General features: G+C 36.9%; 1 protein-coding gene across 1 annotated transcript in view; it reads right to left on the minus strand.

Moving 5' to 3' along the window:
* Nucleotides 1–19,838, minus strand: part of DNAH14 (dynein axonemal heavy chain 14) — a gene marked incomplete at both ends in the record, with an annotated part of 361,185 nt that overhangs the window by 25,111 nt on the left and 316,236 nt on the right. Inside the window, 5 exons of the mRNA XM_081298208.1 lie at nucleotides 444–629; nucleotides 5,638–5,859; nucleotides 9,397–9,499; nucleotides 12,755–12,965; nucleotides 16,299–16,455. Of these exons, the coding sequence (XP_081154334.1) occupies nucleotides 444–629; nucleotides 5,638–5,859; nucleotides 9,397–9,499; nucleotides 12,755–12,965; nucleotides 16,299–16,455 (879 nt within the window). The remainder of the gene's footprint in view (nucleotides 1–443; nucleotides 630–5,637; nucleotides 5,860–9,396; nucleotides 9,500–12,754; nucleotides 12,966–16,298; nucleotides 16,456–19,838) is intronic.

Consider the following 19,838-nt stretch of genomic DNA (forward strand, 5'->3'; position numbering starts at 1 on the left):
AAAAAGTGTTAAAAGACTAGGGTGATTCTAACCCTTCATTGCTCAATTAACTATACTCATGGATAATGAATGCAATAGAGCTTAAACAAATAGTTCTACTTTAGTAAAATCTGTGAAAGGAATGTGAAAATAATAGTTATGGTTTGGATCAAAAGGCACACACATAGTAGGGTTGATGTGGTCTTTACTTTCTCTTTAGGCTCAGTCCAAGGTGCGTGGTGGTGTCTCCCGCCAGATTTGTATGCTATAACTCTAGGTTCTCAGATTTCATGGACTGTTTCTTTTCCATCATTTTCCTTTGTAATGTTATGTTTAATAGAGTAATGGGTAAATTGCTTTTGTAAGACTGAATTTAAAATTAAATAAAAGCCATTAAAATGAACATTAAAATGCAACAATGGTTAGTTAATGATTGGGCAAAATCATAAGATAAATTTCCTTACCGCATCACTAGAGAAACTGAAGTCATCTTTCAGCACTTCAGGATTGCAAAATTTGTAGAGGAGTGTCTTTAAGCATCGCTTGTCCCAGATATCAGTAACCCGGCTGCCAGAAATCACTTCCCCGATCAAGTAGCGCACAGATGGCCACGGAATTTCAGACTCTTTACTCAGGACATTTGCCAAGACCTTTATGGAAAACTTGAGAAAATCCACTAGGCTTTATTATTTCAGTGTGTGTTTTTAGCTTAACTGACATTTTAACATAAAACCAACAACTCTTAGCAGCTACATGTATTTTCTTTTTAAAATGTATATTGAGCCGGGCTCAGCGTCCCAATTCTGTGCAGCTGGGGAGACTGACGCAAGAGGATCACGAGTTCAAAGCTAGCCTCAGCAAATTAGCAAGACCCTGTCTCAAAATAAAATATAAAAGGGGCTGGAGATGTGTCTCAATGGTTGAGCACCCCTGGGTTAAATTCCCAGTACCAAAAAAAAAAAAAGTTCAAAATAAAAAAATATGGAAATAGCAAGAGAAATAAGCATATTTGGAGATTTGGATATACATTTATCCACTAGCTCTTTTTCTGTTGTTGACAGTTGAACCATTTCATTTAATTATTATTACTTCTTTGAACAGACAAAACAAGCCTGTGGTTTTGAATTCAAAAGGTACTGAAGGGTAAACAAGGGAAAGAAAGTTTGCCCTTACCCTGTTCTCTAGCTATGAGCTCTCCTCCCTTGGCCAACATTGGTAACAATTTCTTGGGTGTCTTTACAAAGATATTCTAGTGTAACTAGTAGAATGCACATAGTGGATGAATATAAATGGGATTGATTTCTTCTCTCATTCTTTCCCTTCCTATCTTCCCTTCTCTTCCTTTCTACCTTTTCTCTTTTGACTCCCCATCTTTCTGTTTTCCTGTCTCCTTGCTCCCACAAATACTAGTTTAGTGTAACACTGTTCTGCAGTTGGAAAACATATGTTGGCTATCATTGTTCAGTAGCTGGAACAATTCATTATTTCTGCTTCGTGAAAGAATTCTTTGCCACTGTTCTCTCATTCCTGTCACTAATGGGAGATGGCTTGTCAACAGTTAGTTCTCTGTAATTTGTAGATTCTGCATCCATGGATTTAACCAAGCACAGATTGAAAATATTCCACAAAATGGAACCAAACTCCGAAAAACCAAAAGCATCTGTACTGAACAAGTGCAGACTTTTTCTTGCATTATTCCCTAAACAGCACACTATAACAATGATTTACGTAGAGCTTACATTGTATTAGGTCTTATAAGCAATCTGAAGATGATTTAAAATATATGAAAGGCCACGTGTAATGGTGTACACCTGTAATCCCAGTGGCTGGGGAGGCTGAGGCAGGAGAATTGCAAGTTCAAAGCCAGCCTCAGCAATTTAGGGAGACCTTGTATCTAAGTTAAGAAAAGAAAAGAAGAAAAAAATATATATATGGGCTGGGGATGTGGCTCAGTGGTTAATATCCCTGAGGTCAATCCCTGGCACGAGAGAGAGAGAGAGAGAGAGAGAGAGAGAGAGAGAGAGAGAGAGAGAGAGAGGAATATGCATGTTTGTAGGTTTTGTGCAAATATTACATTATTTTATAGTATAAGAAACAATAAGCATCCTCAGATTTTAGCGTTTGAGGGGATTCCTGGAACCAATTCATCCTGATGACATTGAAGGACAACTAATTAAATTTTTTTTTGCCAGTCTATTAGGTAGAAAATTTCTGTTAGTTTATTTTGTATTTTACCTGGTGCTGGATTTCTTGAGCTTCTTCTCTTATGTCAGTTGGTCTTTAAAATTTTCTGTACATTGCCTATTTTTCCTTTAGAATGTTTGTATTTTTCTTGCTAATATGTAAGAGTTCTTTTATATTATAGATAGTAACCCTTTGTCAGTAATCTGCATTGCAACTATTATCCTAAGTGTTATTTGTCTATTGACTACTTGCTCACCATTTTTCATATAAAAGTTTTTATAATCAAATATTCCTACTTTTATGATTCTGGGTTTCTAATTTTCTTTTCTCATCTCAATGCATGTCCTAGAACTTGTAAGATAACATTGAATGATAAAGGTAATAATGTGCATCCTTGTCTGATTCTAGATTTTATTTGAAACAATTTTTTGTGTTTCACTATTTAGAATAATATTCACTGTTGTTTTGATAGTCTTTGTCATATTTAAATAGTTCCTTTAATCCTAACTCTTCAGAGTTTTTATTAGAAATGGCTCCAAAATTCACAGTAACTTTTTTACATCTGTTTGTCATATAAATTAGGATTATAGATCTCCAGGTATTGAGTCATTCTTACATTCCTAGACTAATCTCAACTTATCATAGTACATTATTCTTTTGATTCATAATTGAAATCTATGAATACTTTATAGAGAATTTTTACATTTCAAGTCCTAAATAAAATTAGTCTATAGTTCTTATATATACTATTACCTTTCTGTTGGTTTCATAAAAGGAATTGGGAGATTGCCATCTTTTTCTAAGGTCTGTAATACTTTATTTTATTTATTCATCTTAATGCATTTTTTATTTTTAATTTTTTTAGATATACATGACAGTAGAGTGTATTTTGATTAAATAGCATTAATGCCATTGGTTACAGTTCAGAGTGAACTAAGCTGTGAGGTGTCTCCTTAAGGTGTCTTCTGAATGTCTTTAATGGCAATTGGTTGATTGAAAATTTCCAATTTGGATCATTCATATTTTTTAGGAAATCAATGACTTCATTTAAAATTTCATTGGATCAAAAATTAAAATTTGAATTTTTTCCTTCTACTATTTTAGTACACTTCATTAATATTGGTTTTATTCTTTATTTCCTTAGTATTATCTACTTTTTTTTTTTTTAAAGAGAGAGTGAGAGAGGGGAGAGAGAGAGAGAACTTTTTTTAATATTTATTTTTTAGTTCTCGGCGGACACAACATCTTTGTTGGTATGTGGTGCTGAGGATCGAACCTGGGCCGCACGCATGCCAGGCGAGCGCGCTACCGCTTGAGCCACATCCCCAGCCCTATTATCTACTTCTTAAGATGAGTATTAATTTAACATATTTCTTTTTTTAATAATGAAGACATTTAAGGCCCTATTTTTTCACAAGTATAGCTTTTTTACTGTCATGTCCTTTTTAAATATGGAGTTGTCTCTCATTGTATTCGAAGTATTTTGTGATTTCCCTTTTCACTGATAAAATATTATTCTACTGTCTGATGGATGTACAGACATTTAACATAATGATCAAGAACCCAAACTTTTTTAAAAAAAATTTTTAGTTGTTAATGAACCTTTATTTTATTCATTTTTTTGTATGTGGTTCTGAGAATCGAACCCTGTGCCTCACACATGCTCGACAAGTGCTCTACCACTGAACCACAACCCCAGCCTGAGAACACAAACTTTCATACCATCTATGTTTAAATTATGTGCTTCATAATTCTATATTTCAACTATAAAATAAGTCTAATACTATATCCTTTAAATGATTGTGAGGTTTAATTACTCCATAAAGTGCTCCTTATATTAAGAGAAAGCACTCTTAACAATTTTATGACTGTTAAATATTCTTTAAAAATTCTTTCTTTCTTTCACCTATCTGGTGCTGTCTTTATTCTCCCCTTGGTGGTGCTGGGGCTGGAACCCAGAAGCTCACACATGCTGGGCAAGTTCTCTACCACTGAGCTACACCCCCAGCTCATTCTCTTTGGTGCTTTTTCAGCTTAAAGTCCACTTTGACTCATTCATATCGCCATTCCTGCTTTTTAAAATTTCTGTTTCTTTCTTTGGTAGTTTCAAGGTTTGTTTATTAACTATATTTATTATACATAGCATACATTGGGTCTGGTAACCAATATTCTTGTCTTTTAATGAGGGAATGTAGTTCATTTAATAAAATGACTGATAATATTCCTTTCATGTTGTTTTATGCTATGACTTATTTTATTTTATTGTTTAACTTCCTCCCTCTTAATTTTGATGGTTTGATCAAGGTGTTATTTATTTTCTTTGTTTAATTAAAGACATAATGGCTTGGGGGTATGCTTAGTGGTAGAGTGCTTGCCTAGCATATACAAGGTTTTGGGTTCAATTTCTAGCACTGAAGATAACAATAAAAAAAACACATATTGTTTCTACTAAAGATTACCTTTCTTTTCCTTGAATTCATTTCCTTTTTTCAAATAAAAAGAATATATCAATTATTTATGTACCAAAGTGTCTAATATATGGCACAAGAATTTCCCAATGTATTGTTTGTCTTGCCTAAGCTTTGAATATGTCTGGACAGAAATGTGTGTGAGTTCATATTCTTTGACAGATCTCCAAAGTGTAGCTCTTTTATATTATATTCCTGATTAGGCACAGAAACATCTACTTTGGCAGTTGAGCCTGCAGCAATATGCTGGGCTCAAAACAAAACAAAATAATAAAACATTAACGACAACAAAACACAAAACCCAGAAAAGCCTGATACAGAGAAGGTGATCCAGATTTTCCCAGAAAAGTTTTAAAATCTGCTCTAATGTATAAATGAATGGGTAGTCAAGGGTGCAATGGTCTGTGCTGAAAGCATAGTTGTGAGAAAATTAACTTGGGAAACATTTAAACAGGGGCTACTACCTGTCTACTTTAATGATAAAGTAAACACACTGCAAGAAAGCACACAGGAGGTTCTATAGAGGGTATTAAGCTAAGCTCCCTTTCCAAAATGAGTCATTGTAACAATCTCTCTTTTACTTTATTTGAACAAGAAATACTGACAAACATTTTTAGGGTGACTTTATGTGGGTCAGGCACAGTTCTCTGTGCTTCCTTCTGTTAACTAGTTTGCATTTTCTAGTGGCCCTGTACAGTGGGTAGGACATTTATTCCCCTCCTGCTCTGCTTTATTTCACCAAGGAATCTAAGACCCAGAAGGGTTAATTACCCTGCCCAACAGATTAAATACTTGTACGGCTGTAAGGGGTGGGGCTATAATTTGATTCCAGAAATGCTGGCTTCAGAATCTGTTTTTAAACATTAGCCTTTTTTGCCTAGTTACAGGGTTTGTTTCTCACCACTGTGTGAGACACTGAGTACATATGGAGACACACAGTAGGCTCTTAGCTTGTAACTTATTGTTATTCATTTGTTATTGTTGGTTCTGAAGAGACCTCACTTACCTCCAAGTCTGAAGAAATAAATTTATAAGCAATATTCCAGCCCCATGTACCATAATTTTTTCTTTCATTGATCACAGCATTGAAAAAACATAGGCTGAATAATACTTTTTTCCACCATTGTCCACAGTTGGGGTTTTCAAATATCTCTTCTGTCACCTCTCCACTTCCACCAAACATTTGAAGCAAATTGCTTTTCAGTCCCTGGGTAGGTTCCATGGCAATCTTTAAAGCAGATGGGAATGAAAATGCCATGTGAATAGAGAAGCAGGCACTGGGCCGAGAGTAGATTCTTTTTGTGTAGCACTGGTATGAGAGCTAAGTATGTAACTCTTTTGAACATTCACTGGCAAATAAAAAATATTGTTTATTCTTTTGCCATTTGAAAATTTCTGTAATAGGCTTGTTCCAGAGTTTCTATATTGTTCCAGTTCACATTTTAAAATGAGGAGTACAGCATTGTTATTAAAAACACTTCTGTTTGCTTAAGCATAGGGTTTGGGGAACAGCATTTTAGAATGTTTGACAATGAAGGGTTCCTGCAGTGCAAACCTACACACGGATGGCAGCTAGGGGCGATAGCTGCAGACGCAGCGGGTGTCAAATCACAGGATTAACTGACCAAAGTGTTCTTCAGTACACATATGAAAAATGAGAGCAACAGATTTGGTGTTACTAAATTGTTTTGATTACATTTAGAACCATCTGGTTGATTGTTTTAACCAAAATGATTGAAATGATGAGAGACTGGGTGATGTGGAGAGGGAATCAATCAGAGGTGTTTTTGAGAGTCTGTTTTTTAAATCTGAAACTGAAGGGTCTGAAGTGTTACCTGACTTACACAGTTTATACACACCCACACACACACATACCCAAGCACATACACACACACATATCCATATTCATCAGCAAATAAAAAATGCATTATGTTTATTATACATAACATGTACAATAATTGCGTGGATATGTATACGTCATATAAAACTGAGTGTATATGCATATATGTATATATATACATACATGTACACACGTGTATATATATATACACACACATATGTGTGTGGACATGAAACTTCTGAATCAAGGATCAAATTGATTATTTACTCACAGAATGGCTCATATCATTTCCCTGCCGGTATCCCACAGGTTATGTACTGAGGGCCACATGCAAATATATTGGGTGTGTAGAGTGGGGTTTGTACTATGGGAGAGAATCTGGAACTTTGTAACTTGAAGTTCTTATAGAATGGCTGGTATTGTAGCATCTCTTCCCCTTCAGGGGTGATAGATAGACTTTTGCTTTGGAATGTAAACAAATTCTTTCTGGGGAAGAGACAGGTTTCTAGGTTTTTATAGCCTGGAGTGTAAGCAAATGGCTTTGGGTTTCATTATCCTTACAATGCAAGGCAATGGCTTCAGGAGAGAGAGAGAGACGACAGGCTTCTTTACATCTATTACCCTTAGAATATGAGCAAATAGATCTGGAAGTGTGGGAAGTGCACAGTGGATGAGATATTCTTTATCTTCCCAGGCATATTTGCCTTTCAAGCATCCTTGAATGCAGGTTCCCAGTGATCTTTGCTCAGAAAAATCCTGAATGTGTAGAAATGAGAAAATATTCAGAGTGTTGTTTGATGACTGCCGTGACTGATTCTTTTGAGAAACTCCTTCTCGTGTCTCTAAAGCAGGTTTCTGCCCACCCCTTAAGAATTATAAGTGAAGGGAAAGTGAAAGAGGAGAAAGGGAGAGGGGAAGGGGATGAAGGGAGTGTGATGATAGGGGGAATTTGATTTCTGTGACAGCATTTTATTTTATCACATAAATGCACCATAATATATTTGACCCTTTACTAGAAGTAGATCACTTCATCAAATTATATGAAATTTTAGAATTCTGTCTTTTCTTTTTTATTTATTTATTTATTTATTTATTTATTTTAAATTTTTATTGGTTGTTCACAACATTACAAAGCTCTTGACATATCATACTTCATACATTAGATTGAAGTGTGTTAGAACCCCCAATTTTACCCCAAATGCAGATTGCAGAATCACGTCAGTTACACATCCACAATTTTACATAATGCCCTATTAGTAATTGTTGTATTCTGCTACCTTACCTATCCCCTCTGTCTTTTCAATATATAAAAATTCCCTCTAGTTTAATGGCTTAATCTCTTTTTGATCCTACATTGTCAGCATTGTATGAGAATGGTTATTTAGTGCCCTTAATAGCACTAACGATATCATAACTATCCTTAATTTTTGTTAATTTGATGGGCTGTCTCATTGGTATCTTGTCATTTTGATCTGTGTTTCTCTGATGTGTAGAGGCTGAACTTTTTTACTTTTTTCATGGCTACTGACCTCCTATATCTTTTGCTCATTTTTATGAGCTATTAGTGTTTTCCTTAATTATTTGTAGGTACTCTTATTTATGTATTAAGAAAGTTGCCATCTCTGTCTGTATGGATAATGGCATATGACAAAATCCCATACAATTTTACATATGCAGTAATTAAAACTATTGGGATCTTACAGTAGAATCAGAGCAACAGTCCTAATTAAAATAAAAGACCTCCAGAAGCTCTCTGTTCCTCTCTGGTATCCTTTAATTCCCTGCACCTGCTACCTCTACTGTCCCTGCCAACACTCCCAACTCCTGGTCAAAGGATAAAGGTAGTTTAAGGTCATAATCTGCCAGACCCTGGGAGACAAATGGAATATCCTAAGTCAAATGGGAGATGTTGGATTTCTCCAATCCATATTCTGAAGCCTGCTCTGGGGGCAAGAGTATTGGGAAGCGGCTCTGGGTAAGAGTACACAGGAGGGGCTGGGGATGTGGCTCAAGCGGTAGTGCGCTCGCCTGGCATGCGAGCGGCCCGGGTTCGATCCTCAGCACCACATAGAAACAAAGATGTTGTGTCCGCCGAGAACTAAAAAATAAATATTAAAAATTCTCTCTCTCTCTCTCTCTCTCTCCTCTCTCACTCTCTCTTAAAAAAAAAAGAGTACACAGGAGATGGGGAAGAGTGTGATAGGGAGAAACTTCTAATTTCAAGAGTGAATCTAATTTTTTCTCATACTAGTTGGGTCTTTATGAGGAAGTACCTCATGCCCCTCATGTCCTCCATCCCACCCCAATTCTGTTAAAGTCAGAAGTGTGTGCAGACATGTGTCTAGCATAGCACTCTGCTTATGCCATTGGTCAGTTTCTCTGCTATTAGGTCTCGTTCTCCTCTTTTGGTCACCTGGAACCTTGGTTAACAGAATTGACTATGTCTTAGTATTTACTCAACCTCAATATTGGGGGGGGGATATGAATAGAAGTTTCCAATATCCTTTTAGAGTTTTTTGGTAAATAGCCTCAGTCTGCTTTCTGCTAGAACTTTCCAGAAAAGAAATGAAAATTCCATAAGTGGAATAGAAATTCGAAAAAGGATCAAGAGTTCAAAGCCAGCCTCAGCAAAAGCGAGGTGCTAAGCAACTTACAAAGGACAAGTAAAAGTAAAAAATTGTATATTTTAACTTATAATAATTGGAAGCCTAACATCTTTGTTTGAAAAAAAATCTAAATTGTGAATTATTTGAAAGCAGAGATCTCATCTACTACTTTAGCTCCCCTCCTGTCCTTAGCACAAGGCAAAGCACAAAGCAGACACTCAGCATTCTGGAAGTAGTACTCTTCTTCTTAACTCAGAGTAATGAAAGCATGATGACTTACATTCAAGCAGTATTAAAATAGGTTATATTTTGTTTTTACCTTGATACTTTTTTGAAGGATGGGGGCTGGGAAAGAACTGTCTGTCTTTGAACTTAGCCAGAGCCTAAATTCAGGGTCTAATGTCACATTTCTTCTATTAAGTCTGCAAAGTAAAAAAAAAATGTATAAATATTTTAATGTGAAAAATCTAAACATATTCTTAGAGTCATAACATTTTAACGTTTGAAGTAACCTTAGGAATCATTTTAGTGCCAAAGATGTTATTATATTATCATACGAACTTTCTTGTTGTACAAGAATTTGTACAAGACTCATCAATTCCCATTTTTAAGAAGTAGCTTTCCAGCCAAGTGCGGGGTGCATGCCTGTAATCTCAGCGGTTTGGGAGGCTGAGGCAGGAGGATCGCAAGTTCAAAGCCAGCCTCAGCAAAAGTGAGGCAATAAGCAACTCAGTGAGACCCTGTCTTTAACTAAAATAAAATAAAATAAAAAAACACAGCTGGGGATGTGGCTCAGTGGTCAAGTGCCCCTGGGTTCAATCCCCAGTACCACCCCCTGGCCCACAAAAAAGTAGCTTTCCCTCTTGTAAATACAAAAATCTATATATACTCATTTTATATTGTAAAAAAACTTGTAAGAAATTACAGATTAAGAACAAATTGCATTGGTTAAATCTAGGAGAACTGGACATCAAAATAAATCAAATGATAGTAACAGATTGAATTTATTATTTATTTATTTATTTATTTATTTATTTATTTATTTATTCATTGAATAAAATGGGAATCAATGAATTCATAGTGATATAATAAATGAATGAATGAATAGGGGAGAAAGAAGCATTTTCCCTTATAGATAAAAAATATTTTGCATATCCAATGCTGGGGACTGAACCTAGGGCTTTGCTAAGTGCGTGCTCTGCAACTCTACAACTGAGCTGTTTAGCTAATCTTCCAGCTAGGTATGGACATCTCAGCCTTGACTAAATATGTTTAAGAGGAACTGTGGAGTTAAAAAGCAAACATAGAAACCTGAATCAGAACTTTTTCCCTTTCATTTTAAAGGAGTTTATTTATTTTTATTTTTGCAGCACTGGGGATTGAAGCCAGGTGTGCTCTATCACTGAGCTAGACCCCAGACCTTCTTTTTAATTTTAAGACAGGGTCTCGCCAAATTGCCGAGGCTGATCTCAAACTTGTGATCCTTCTGCCTCAGCAAAATAGCTGGAAATAGACACATACCACTGTGCCTGACTTTCGTTTTTTCTTTTTTTGCAATAAAAGATATTGGGACAAGTTCTAACTGACTAAGTTCTGTTGACCAGATAATCAATTAATGTACAGTGAAGTTTTTTGGGGTCAAGTGGAAATTTGCTTTCAAATGATTTGGAAAAAACTCCATATATATGTATATAAAAGAAATGAGAGAATAAATGTAAAAAATTGGGAAATAGAGATGAAGAGGGAAGGGTGGGTTTGTATTGTTCTTATAACTTTTCAGCAAATCTGAAATTATTTTTAAAAATTTAGAAAAAAAAACCCCAAACAATAAAAGCAAAAAATAAAAAATCACTGAATGCAAATTTAAATAAAAGGATAAAAATTACCTGTATTCCCACTAGGTGGGTTTGAGTACACTTTTCTCTTTTTTCCTCCTTCTGACCCACTCTCGTTTTCAAATATAAAATTACACTGTATATATTGTTTCTAGCTTGATATGTTTTCACCCTGGCAATAGATCATGAACTTATTTCTTTTGTTCCTAAATTTAAGAAATATTTCTTTCTGTAGTTCCTATAGTGGTAGTCTTAAATATTTAAAGGCTTGATTTATAAGAATAAATTTCTATCAGTCATACACTGATTATATTGAAAATGTTATGTATCAGGAATTACTCTTATTAAGACTTTGAAGTTCTGTTCCAAGGAACATTTCTATAATATCTCTTTCTTTTTAAAATGTATCTTCCTCTCTCTCTCTCTCTCTCTCTCTCTCTCTCTCTCTATATATATATATATATATATATATATATATATATATATATATTAGTTGTTGATGAACTTTTATTTAATTTATTTATTTGTATGCAGTGCTGAGAATTGAACCCAGTGCATCACACATGCTAGGCAAGTGCTCTACTACTGAGCCACAACCCCAGCACCTCTCTCTCTCTCTCTCTCTCTCTCTCTCTTTTTAATAAGACATCTTTCTCTGCTATTGAATTGTCCCTCTCTACCTTAATGATAATGCAAATGATGCTACAGTGTTTGTCTGGTCTATGCTATATCTCCAGCACCTGGAATGATAGTTGGCAAATAGCAGATGCCCTATAAATGCTTTTTAAATGAATAATAAATGAAAAACATGGTAGAAATTATTGTGTTATCTTCTAAAATATGTATCTACTGATATTGTATAAGTACTGTTTGTCTTCTGGCTCTGAAGTGACAGAGTAAATGAGAAAAATAAATACTTTTCAATAGTTTTTAAAGTGTTAAAAGGCTGGGTGTGGTGGCACACACCTGTAATCCCAGCAGCTGGGAAAGCTGAGGTGAAGGATCGTGAGTTCAAAGCCAGTCTCAGCATTTAGTGAGACTCTGTCTCTAAATAAAATACAAAAAAAAAAAAAAAAAAGGGGCTGGGGATGTGGCTCAGGTTTAAGTGCACCTGAGTCCAATCCCTGGCACAAGGGGGAAAAAGTGCTAACAGAATAACAATCTGAGAACAGCATGAATGATATAAGGAAAGTGATTTGGAAATTTAATTCCAGCAGTTGGTTTTATAGTTTCCTTGCATATGCACAAAGCATAAAAATAACAGCATGAAGAGACCCTTATTTTCACACATTTACTCTACAATGTTGTTCATACAAAGTAAAACAAAAAAGTAAGCTTGGAGGAAAAACATTGTACAATATAATTGGTTAAAACCTTACTAATTCCACACATTGTGAAATTTTCAAAGTATAGCAGTCAATTCACTGCAAAAACGAAGGCTGAACTTATGGAAAATAAGAATAGATACTAAATACAGACCATCATAAGTGTGGATATCAGGCCTTATATTGTGCTGCTTGGAATCATATACTATTTTAAAAACTATGTTGCTAATCTATACATTGGCATATATATTGTGTATATGGCATACATATCTATCTATTGAGAGTGAGAGTCTGGGAGAAAAAGAGAAAAGTGATAAATGCAAACAAAAACTAAAGAGACCATTTTTTTTCCTAATCAAAACCTATATTCTTAGTTCTTCTGCAAGAACTAAGAATCCACCTATGTGATAGCTTAAATTTCCTCTGTGGAGCCCAACACACTATTTTATCATTGCTTATGCATTCCCTAGTTTTGGTAATTCATCTGATCCCTTATAAATAAATATGAAACTCTTACGATTCAACAATGGTGCAGAGCCTTGGCATGAATGACCCTGCAAGGTGGCAGTTCTGCAGGAAGACCCATTGATGCCTTTTAGTTAGTGCCTGAAAAATGAGGTCTTCTGCTTTGGTTGCCTGGCCATGACTCAAGGAAATCATGGTCACGTGTTCCGTTGTTCCTTTTAATTCTTGTGCAAATCTCAGGAGAATATTGGTGAGGTCAATTCCTGTGTAACAATGAGAGGTACGTAAAACCGTGAGCTCATATGAAGGATCACAAGTTCAAAGCCAGCTCCAGATATATATATATATATGGACTGGGATGTGGCTCAGTGGATAAGCCCAAGTTCAATCCCCAGTACAAACAAAACAAAACAAAACAAAACAAAAACCCACAATCCAGAATTTATTGACTGGTGGTGAGAGAAGTGTAGCCAATTGTGGAAAGACTACAGGTTTTGGAATTGGAGCCCAGAATTCACATTTTGTCTCTGCCACTTTCTAACATATGGGTATAATAATATTTACTAAAGCAGTACTAGTTGATTACTCCTTCATCTTCTTGCCCCTTCCTCTTTTGTTAGCTGTACTCCTGGGTTGCTTGAGATAACTGTGTACCTTGCTAAAATATTATAGTTTAGCTAATCTTCCAGCTAAGTATGGACATCTAGGTTTTTGTGAAAAGGTTTTGACAGAAATAGAAGCACTGTGTAAAACTTTGGGTATCTTCTTGAAGGGAAGAGGTGTGACCCTCTTCCTCTCTTCCATGCTGTTGTTTAGCACATGAGGTGATGGCTGAAGCTCTAGCTACCATCTTGGGCTAAGTCTTCAAGAAATAGACAGCAATCCTAGAGCCTAAACATAGACATGCACCTGGGGCACTTCCGGATACGGGTGCCTAAACATGGACAGTGCACCTTTGGAACTTCCGGATCTCAGGGCCTAAAAATGGACATGCACCCGAGGAACTTCCAGATCTGGGGGCTTAAACATAGACGTGCACCAAGGAACTTCTGGATCCAGGGGCCTAAACATGGAAGTGCACCTGAGGAACCTCTGGATCCCGGGCCTAAATATGGACGCTTGAGGAACTTCCGGATCTGGCGGCCAAAAAATGGACACCTGAGGAACTTCTGGTCCTAGAGCCTAAACATGGATGTGTACCTGAGGCACTTCCGGATCCAGGTGCCTAAACGTGGACGTGCACCTTTGGAACTTCTGGATCCGGGGGCCTAAACATGGATGTGTGCCTGAGGAACTTCTGGATGCTACGGCCTAAACATGGAGGACTGAGGAACTTCCGGATCCGAGAGCCCAAAGATGGACGTGCACCTGAGGCACTTCCAGATCCGGGTGCCTAAACATGGACGTGCACCTTTGGAACTTCCGGATCCAGAGACCTAAACATGGATGTCTGAGGAACTTCTGGTCCTAGAGCCTAAACATGGACACTTGAGGCACTTCCGGATCCGAGGGCCTAAACATGGACGTGTCTCTGGGTCCTTGTGCCTATAAAGGACAGGGTGTGATTCTCAGAAGGGATGTGCCCCATGAAAAGGAGTGGAGTATGGGGCCTGTTGGGGGGCAGACTGAGCTGTTGCACCCTGAACTTGAATGTGATGGTAGCCTTACTTCCTGGCCTTCCCTTGGGTGTCACTTCCTCCCCTTCCAGGCGATGCCGGGGAGGAAGTGAGACCAGGCGCAGGGGCCAGGCCCTGAGGAGGGACACTGTCTTTCTCCTCGCTTAGCCAGGCACCCGGCCTGGCTGGGGACAGGGACGTCTTGTGACACTGGCTGCCTACTGCATCCCTGCCCCAGGACCTCAGGGACCACAGGTGGGGACAGTTGTTGATTGTGCCCTGGCCGCTGACCCTCAGTCCCGGGGTCTGCCCAGGGAGAGCTCTGTCTCACAGAGGGTCAGGGGGCCCCTGTGACCTGCTGCTCCTTACCCACCATCATCCTGGGCAAGCACAGGTCAGGACACCAGATGCTACTGAGAGTGACATCTCCTAGATGGGCCACTGGGGACTTTGCCTCTGTCCCCAGGCCTCGGACACTGGATGATCCCCCACCCCCAAGACAGAAAATAACCCCCCCACTGCCCAAGACTTATTTTTAAGATTTGGATTCTGAAATTTTCCTGCTGCCACCTTCTTTGTGAAGCCAGTTTTTCAACAGAGACAATATTCCGGGGGTGGGGTGGGGGACAACAACATGGAGTTAATCAAACCAAGCTGACACATGTGGTCCTCCAAGAGAAATCTGGATTGGAGAGAGAACAGCCATTCTCAAATGGCGAAATAGTGAAGTTCCTTTGTCCTTATTTTGTGTAAGAAATATAAATAATCTAATGTTAACTCATCAAATTATTTTTGATGAGTGCTTGGCTCATAGGAAAACTGATTCTGTTTTATGGAATGAAGTGTTACCTGATTTTAAAGTTAAAAATGAAGCCAATTAGGATTAAAAAAAAAAAAAGAAATAGACAGCAAAGTTTCTGAGAGTGTGTGGTATAAAGCTAGGTGCTTTATGTGGAAACATTCCAGGCTCCCCATTAGAAAGCCTGCAGAGGGAGACATTCTAGTGTTTGCCTAAGGAAAGTTTGAAAATGTTGAATTCTAAAGACACATTTCACTGGGAGACTATGAAGATGAGAAGATAAAGTATTTTGCTTAGAAGAAAATACTTAGGATTTATGTAGTTTTGAGTAATAAAGGGCCAATTCTGGTAGATTATTTCACAATATATACTCTGTACAAGTCAATGTTAATTAAAACAGTTAATAAACATAAGGGTAATCCCAACTTTTGGATCAATACTCTGTGTTTGGAAGGTATTTTCTGCACAGAAAATTAGCACTAGTAGATTTTTTCCATGTTTGTGTGTCCAGGAAGTTTTGTTTTTATTTGTACTAATTAGCTATACATGATAGCAGAATGCATTTTGATTTCTTGTACACAAATGGAGCACAACTTTTCATCTCTCTGGTTGTACACGATGTGAGTCACACTATTAGTGCAATCATACATGTACTTAGGGCCTCATTCCACCATCTTTCCAACTCCCATACTCCCTCCCCTCCCCTCACTCCCCTCTATCCAATTCAAAGTTCTTCCATTCTTCCATGCCCCCGATCCTCATTATGGATCAGCATCTACTGGAAGTTTTATTCTTCTTTGTTCTTTTATACTTTTTAAAAAAGATTCTTTCTTTCTTTTTTTTTAATCTGAGATTAAAACTCAAGGGCACTTGACCACTAAGCCACATCCCCAGCCCTATTTTGTATTTTATTTAGAGATAGGGTCTCACTGAGTTGCTTAGTTCCTCAGTGATGCTGAGGCTGGCTTTGAACTTGAGATCCTCCTGCCTCAGTCTATGGAGCCCCAGGGACTATAGGTGGAAAGATTAAACCTTGATACAGTTTAAACCAATCCCTTTTCCAAAATGTTTAAATAGTAGGAAACTATTTTAAGAAGAGTTTAACCTGACATTGAACCTACTTCTTCATATCTGATGACTCATACTGTTATCATAACCTTCACTTTCCAGGAAGAGCTTACCATTGGAGTGAATAAAGATCAATGGAGTTTTGGCAGTGGATTCTTCATATGATTCTTTCAAATTAATTCCAGCTCCGTGAAGAAATTCACTTCCCATTTTTTCAGTTACAAATGTTCTCACTGCACTCGTTAAATGTTCTGGTCTAAGAATCTTTATCTGAAAGAGAAGACATGGAAGAAAAGGTAAATTAAAAAATCCCCACCCAGGGATATACTCCCCATGGTCAAATAAAATAAAAATAAGAAGTGTTCATGACTTGGCTTTTCACTGAGAGTTATCTGGTATTCCTCATGTTGGGAAGGCTGAATGAGAAAGGGTCTTTATCTGATGGAAAAATTGCCACCATGCTCCTGACCCTCATGTGGTCCTTCCTGATTCCAGGGCCACCTTGAGCCTCTGTCCCTTCTACACTCAGAAGAAGATCTTGTTTTGATGTAAAGGTGCAATTGTTCTCCCTGATTCTACAAAAAGAGACTTTTCCTACTTTTCTTCCGCTCTGATGTCTATGTTTAGAGCCAAAAAGACTCCATGGTGCTGGAGTGTGAAGATTCAGGATTACTCATCTGGAAGAGTAGTAATTCTGCCATTAATAAAATGAAGACAAATAGCACAATCTTGGTAAGCTTAAGCAAATAGAACAAAAGAACTGAAAAGAACTCTAGGTGAACTAAAATATTTTGGAAACAGCATATTTATAGTAAACAGAAGCTCAGAGCTTATTGGAATTCATTGAAAATTTCAAAGCTGTTTGATGTATAAACTATTTATGTGCTATTTTTATACAGAATGACCATAAACTATGTTCTTTCTGAGTATGTTCAGATCTCCATTAGGTAAAACAAAGTTGAAACTGTATGTGTCTTTGGATCTGTGTAGATATACTGGGTTGAGCTACAGGAAATTGCCATTTTTGTAAGTGTAAAACTGTCTGATATTGGCAATTTCAGGTTTAAAATAATACATTTAATAACTACATAGAACTTTCTTCTGTGACCTTTTGGAAAACCAATCTTAAATTTAAATTTTAATTAAATGTGACAAATAATTTAAGAAATAAAAATTGGCAGCATATAAACAATCTGGGATCCAGTAGCAGAGTGAGACAGATTTAGACCCAGACTCAGTAAATCCAATTAATGAGACTCAGGTGAGTGACATAAATGATTATGTGTGGTCCCATGACACCATCATTGCTGAGAATCCAGGTTTCCAAATATGAGCATTATCCTTTGTCACCGCCATGCTACAGGCTCCTCCTGATCCATCAAGCATTCATTACATTTTTCCACTGTTGTAGTTTTTGTTTTGTTTTGTTTTTGCAGTGCTGGGAATGAGACCCAGGGCCTCACATATACAAGGCAAGGGCTCTACGACCGAGCTACTTCCCTAGCCCTCCAAGGTTGTAATTTCTAACCTGAGGACTTTCCTTCCTTGCCTGGATTTCTTTCTTTCTTCCTCCCGCCCACCATCTTTCTTTCTTTCTCTATCTTCCCCTCCCTCCCTCCTTCCTTTCTCCCTCCCTTCCTTCCTTCCTTTTTTCCAAGGTATGAACAAGAAAAGAGAGAAAAAAATGGAATTTTGTTGAATTAAATTTCTTTTCTTTTTAAATTTTTTTTTTTTTAGTTGTAGAATGACACAATACCTTCATTTATTTATTTTTAATGTGGTGCTGAAGATCAGATCCAGTGCCTTACACGGGCTAGACAAGTCCTCTACCACTGAGTCACAACCACAGCCCCTTGTTGAATTCAATTTCACTAGCTCTCTCTCTTTTTTTTAGCTCTAATAATTTTTTTGTGGTTTTATTTTATTTTTTTTTTATGTTCTTTTTAGAAATATATGACAGTAGAGTGTATTTTGACATATTATACATACATGGAATATAACTTATTCTAATTAGGATCCTGTTCTTGTGGTTGTACATGATGTGGAGTTTAACTGGTTGTGCATTCAAACGTGAACATAAGGAAGTCTTGTTGTGTGTTAGCAACCACACATAAGAGAGAACAGTTGTCCTTTGGTTTTTTGGGGTTGACTTTTTTCACTTAGCACCATAGCCTCCAGTTTCATTCATTTACCAGCAAATGCCATAATTTCATTCTTATTTATGGCTGAGTAATATTCTATTGTATGTATGTACCACATTTTCTTTATCCATTCATCTGTTGAAGAGCACCTAGGTTGGTTCCACAGCTTAGCTATTGTGAATTGAGCTACTCTGAATATTGATGTGGCTGCATCAATATATTATGCTGATTTTAAGGCCTTTGGGTGTAAGCTGACGAGTGGTATTGCTGGGTCAAATGGTGGTTCCATCCCAAGTTTTCTGAGGAATCTCCATACTGCTTTTGAGAATGGTTGTAACAATTTGCTGTCCCATCAACAATGTATGAATGTACCCTTTTCCCCCACATCCTTGCCAACATTTATTGTTGCTTGTATTTTTGTATTCATTCCATTATGACTGGAATGAGATAGAAACTCAGTGTAGTGTTAATTTGCATTTCTCTAATTGCTAGAGATGTTGAACATTTTTTCATATGTTTGTTGATCAATCACATTTCTTCGTGAAATGCCTGTTCAATTTCTTTGCTCATTTATTGACTGGATGATAATGATGATGATGATGATGATGATGATGATGATAATGATGATGATGATTTTTTTGTGTGTGGTAAGTTTTGAGTTCTTTACATATCCTGGAGATTAATGTTCTATCTGAGATGCAGGTGGCAAAGATTTTCTCCCATTCTGTAGGCCCTCTCTTCATGCTCTTGATTGTTTCCTTTCACTAGCTCTTTTATTAACAACAAGACATTTTCAATTAATAGAGCAATTGCTATATCAATACATTTTTTGCTTTGTTAATTAATATAGCAAGTAAATTAATTTGTCAATTAATATAGCAATTATCTTATTGACATCTTTCCCTAGTATTTTCAGTCCAGTAGGCTGTAGTAGTGCAGAGAGGTGAAAATAAAACAGTCCTTGCCCTCATGGACCTTTGACACACTGTCTTTTTCTGGGTCACTTTTTTTTCTGTTATATTTTAATTTAATCTCTGATATGGCAGTCTCAATTTCTGATTCTCACAGGTCAGGCCCAGTGTCCTAATATGTATAATCAACATTTTCTTAATTCATATCTTCTGACTTTTTATTTAGAAAACAAAACCACTAAATTCATAAAGTTTCTAGTTCATAAAATAAAATCATCAGAAGCTTATTGGAGAAAGACAATGTAGCACAGACTTTAAAATCTAATTAATTTTTCCAGGTAATATATATTGCCAAATAAAATTTATGTCATACAAAAAAGGTATAAAAAGTGAAAAAAGTCCCAAGATACTACTATTTTTTTCTGGTGATTTTTTTGGGGGTTCTAGGGATTGAACTCAGGGGCACTTGGCCACTGAGCCACATTCCCAGCCCTAATTTGTATTTTATTTAGAGACAGGGTCTCACTGAGTTGCTTAGTGCCATACTTTTGCTGAGGCTGGCTTTGAACTCACGATCCTACCTAAGCCTCCCAAGCAGCTG

The sequence above is a fragment of the Spermophilus citellus genome (genome assembly GCF_964194105.1).
Source record: "Spermophilus citellus genome assembly, chromosome: 6".
Taxonomy (NCBI): domain Eukaryota; kingdom Metazoa; phylum Chordata; class Mammalia; order Rodentia; family Sciuridae; genus Spermophilus; species Spermophilus citellus.